This window comes from Tupaia chinensis, unplaced genomic scaffold (genome assembly GCF_000334495.1).
Source record: "Tupaia chinensis unplaced genomic scaffold, TupChi_1.0 Scaffold000067_1, whole genome shotgun sequence".
NCBI lineage: Eukaryota > Metazoa > Chordata > Mammalia > Scandentia > Tupaiidae > Tupaia > Tupaia belangeri.
In genome coordinates this window covers 4,326,393-4,330,100 of record NW_006159526.1, presented here as the reverse complement: position 1 = coordinate 4,330,100, position 3,708 = coordinate 4,326,393, and the positions used below count along the sequence as shown (strand labels likewise).

At 61.3% G+C, this 3,708-nt stretch overlaps 1 protein-coding gene across 1 annotated transcript in view; it reads left to right on the top strand.

The window, feature by feature from the left end:
• The window catches only part of PNMA8B (PNMA family member 8B), a 15,410-nt gene extending 12,250 nt beyond the window's left edge, over positions 1 to 3,160 (top strand). Inside the window, 11 exon segments of the mRNA XM_027767208.1 lie at positions 301 to 403; positions 405 to 450; positions 1,265 to 1,391; positions 1,590 to 1,642; positions 1,645 to 1,743; positions 1,884 to 1,902; positions 1,904 to 2,083; positions 2,387 to 2,463; positions 2,466 to 2,570; positions 2,573 to 2,744; positions 2,746 to 3,160. Of these exon segments, the coding sequence (XP_027623009.1) occupies positions 301 to 403; positions 405 to 450; positions 1,265 to 1,391; positions 1,590 to 1,642; positions 1,645 to 1,743; positions 1,884 to 1,902; positions 1,904 to 2,083; positions 2,387 to 2,463; positions 2,466 to 2,570; positions 2,573 to 2,744; positions 2,746 to 3,160 (1,396 nt within the window).
• Positions 3,161 to 3,708: the final 548 nt, after the last annotated feature.

Sequence of the window (3,708 nt, the reverse complement as noted above, 5' to 3'; positions counted from 1 at the left end):
GTCCCTCTGGGTGCGCTGGGTGCCCCCCTCCCTGCTCCTGGCCGTGGTGCCGAGTCACTCAGGGCCTGGCAGGGACAATGTGAGGGAGCGGCCAGGCCTGACAAGGAGAGGAGACACGTAAGCCCCCAGCCGTACCTTGGACAGCCCTGGGGGGGCGGGAGGGGGCGCTGGGGAAAGGCCCTTGCGTCCAGCAGCCGTCCAGCAGCATCGCCGAGTCCCACGGGGGCTTGCGGAGTGGCATGGGCACAGGGCGCCGCTGTAGCCAGGTCTGACTCGGGTGCCCTCCTGCCCTGGCACCAGCACGAGCGGGCAGCACCTGGCCAGGAGCCTTTTGCAGGACTGGTGCAGGGCGCTGGGTGTGGGCGTGCACAGGGCCCTGCTGGTCACACCCGTTCTCGGTGGTCCTGGACCAGGTGGACATTGAAGCCACCATGCAGCCCACCTTCCTGCCCTGGGCTCTCTCTCTTTTTAAAGTTTTTATTTTTTGAGAGGGGTTTTTGGTGTAGGGCATGTACGATTGCTGGAAGGACAGAGAGAGATGGAAAGTAAGACATTACCCCCACCCCGGGGGGGGATGGCCACACTGCAGTCTCTTTTCCTTCATTCTCCTTTCGGAATCTTGGGCACGCAAGCACATGGCCCAGTGTCAGTCTAAGCCACCAGGCCTGGAACTACAGTCAACCACGTGGGAGTCCAGTGACATAACCATTACGCTATCTGCTGGTCCCTCTCTCGCTCGCTCTCTCTCCTTTCTTTCTTTCTTTCTTTCATTTTTTTTTTTTTTGAGAGGTTTTTGCTATAGGGGGCATGTACTCATCAGAAAGACAGAGAGGCAGAAAGCGAGAAATCCCCCCCTGGGGGGATGGCCATGCCACAATCCCTTCTCTATTCTTCTCTCAGGATCTTGGGCACGCATGCACACGCACCTGGCGGGAGTTTAAGCCACCGGATCCGGGACTCAAACAGCAGTCAAATGCATGGGAGTCCAGCGACATAGCCATTACACCATCTGCTGGTTCTCCCCCCACTTTTTTAAAAGAGATTTTTGCTATAGGGCACATGTGCACTCACTGGAGAGACAGAAAAACAGTAAGTGAGAAATCATCCCGGGGGGTGGGGATGGCCACGCTGCAATCCCTTCTCCTCTTAGGATTTTGCACACATACCTGGCATGAGTTTCAAGCCGCTGGGTCCGGGACTCAATGCGCGATTGACTATGTGGGAGTGCAGCGATGTAACCATTATGCTCTCTGCTGGTCCCAAGCCCTGGGGACCTTTAGGCTGGGGAACATGAGGGCCCTGAAGCAGGGGAAAGCTAAGGCCGCCCTGCTGGAGTTTGAGGAGAAGGTTAATCACGCTGCCATCCCCAGGGCGGATCCGGAGGGCTGTGGGTAAGGACCGTGTGCAGGGTACAACAGGGTACAAGGCCCCCGCGGCGCAGCCGGAACCACTGCTGCTGGGTGGAAGGCCCACTCAGGCCACGGGCCCTTGGGGCATGCCCCCCCCTTCTGCTGTGAACTCCAGGCCCAGGTGCTGGCCAGGCCCCTGAGGTCTCTGGCAGGCAGCCAGCACCTCTAGGTGGCAAATAGCCAGAGGTGGTTGGCTGACCATAAGGGCAAGAAGAGGGGCCAGGGAGGGTGGCCGTCCCCCTGAGAAGTGGGTCCGAGGACTCTGCAGAGAGCCTGAGCATCCTCACGGAGCAGACCCACGAGGAGAACGCAGCGCTCCAGGCGGCCGGGGACAGTGCACATGGAGAGGGTGGCCTCGAGTTCTTAGTGCCATCCCCGTCAAAGCCAAGGAGGAGGAGGTAGAGAGAGAGCCCCCTGGGCTGAGCCAATCCCCAAAATTTCCAAGACGGGTGTCCGTGCCACCTCCGCACTTAGTGGTGGCCTGGCTGGCTGTGGGACACATCAGATGAGGAGCCGGTAGACAGTGACACTTTGGATAATGAGTCACAGGAAAATGGGGGCCAGGAAAATGGGGTGGACCATCCTGAGTCCATGGCTGTTGTGGCATGTACAGACCCTGTGTGTCCCCTGGGCCGGGAAGAAATGTGAGAAATTGTTTCTGTGGGAGCTAACAGGTGGCATAGCGGTTAAGGTGCTGGGGTCCCACGGGGCCGATCACAGTTTGAATCTCAGACCTGGAGGCTTGTGTGGGGCCGACCACAGTTTGAATCTCAGACCTGGAGGCTTGTGCATCCCCAACAATCCTGAGAGGAGGGTGGAGGAGAAGGGATCAGGGCATGGTCATTTCCCTGGGAGGTGATTCCTCACTTTCCTCTCACTGTCTCTCTCTCTCTTCCTCTCTCTCTGGTGAGTACATAGGCCCTATGGCAAAACAAAAACAAAAACAAAAATGCTTAAAAATTGCTTCTGTGATAGAGTTGCTGGACTGAGGTGACAAGGACAAAAAGATGCCCTTTGCGAGTCTTGTCTGTCCTAGCCAAGGACACTTCTGCAACCCCATAAAGGTGGCCGAAGCAGGTGTGGTGAGGTGGACTCCGTGGACCTAAGGAGAAGATGACCTAGACCTTCTAGAATGCCCTTCTAGCCTGGCTGAGCCTGAGACCACCCCCAAGGGGAGCAGGCTGGGCATGGTCTCCTGGGGGCTGGGATGCTCCTGGCTGTCCAGCACGTGGCTGAGACGATGACGGAGGAGAAAGACGCCGGGGAAGGCAGGAGGCACAAGATGCGGAATGGCCCCGGGAGCTCCTGGATCTCCTTCCTGGGTGGCCGGGACAACACAGACTAATGACGAGGAGGTGGCTTCACAGGAAGGGTCGCAGGAGTCCGAGGACTCAGGGAGCGCGGAGTCGGAGCCCCAGGAAAGGCGCCCAAGAAGCCCTGGGCCAGGAGGGCGCGCACATCTGCAGGCGCCTAGCTCAGGCCCGCGAGTCCACTGTCCCCTCCCTTCTCGGGCTTGCAAAATCCGCGGGGGCGGCGGAAGCCGAGGTCGGGACGTCACTCCCGAGAAGAGAGCCGGGACCCAGGCTGCGACCAAGGACGGTGCCGCGGGGAACAGGAAGAGCGAACGGACCGCAGGTGCTGGGGGTACGGCCAAGGCTGGCGAGGGCTGCCTCCCCACCTCTCCCCCGGCTCCAGCTCCGCCGGCGGGAAGAAAGCTTGTCGGGATAGGGGGCTGCCCCAGATGCCGCTAGTAGGACCCGAAGACGACAAGGCTTCGAGCGGGGTGGGCCCCCGCCCCTGTGTCTCCGCGGTCTTCGGCCTCCGCGCCCGCGGTGCACGGCCGCGCCCATGCACGTGTTGGTGGCGCTCGCTCTGCACGTCGTGGGCGGGTGGCGCGAGCCATCCTGATGCGGGAGGAAGAGAGAACCGCGTGCCCAGAGGCGGCAGCCCCAGAGCGGGGACAGCGGCTCCGGAGGCGCCGAGTGGGCGTGGCTCGCCGGTGGCGCAGCCGGGGGTGTCGCGGGGTACCCGACTCCTGGGGGTTTGAGATGGCAGCGGGGACAGCGGCTCCGGAGGCGCCGAGTGGGCGTGGCTCGCCGGTGGCGCAGCCGGGGGTGTCGCGGGGTACCCGACTCCTGGGGGTTTGAGATGGCGGGCAACTTGCCCTCAATCTTCCTTCCTTCTTCCCACTGGTGCCGTGAGCCGGCCTGGGGTTTGTGATGGAGGCCGGCCATCCCGCCTGGCAGGGGAAGTCGTGGAAGAGCTGAGCGCTGAAGGGGAGGTGGTGCTAGAAAGAAAA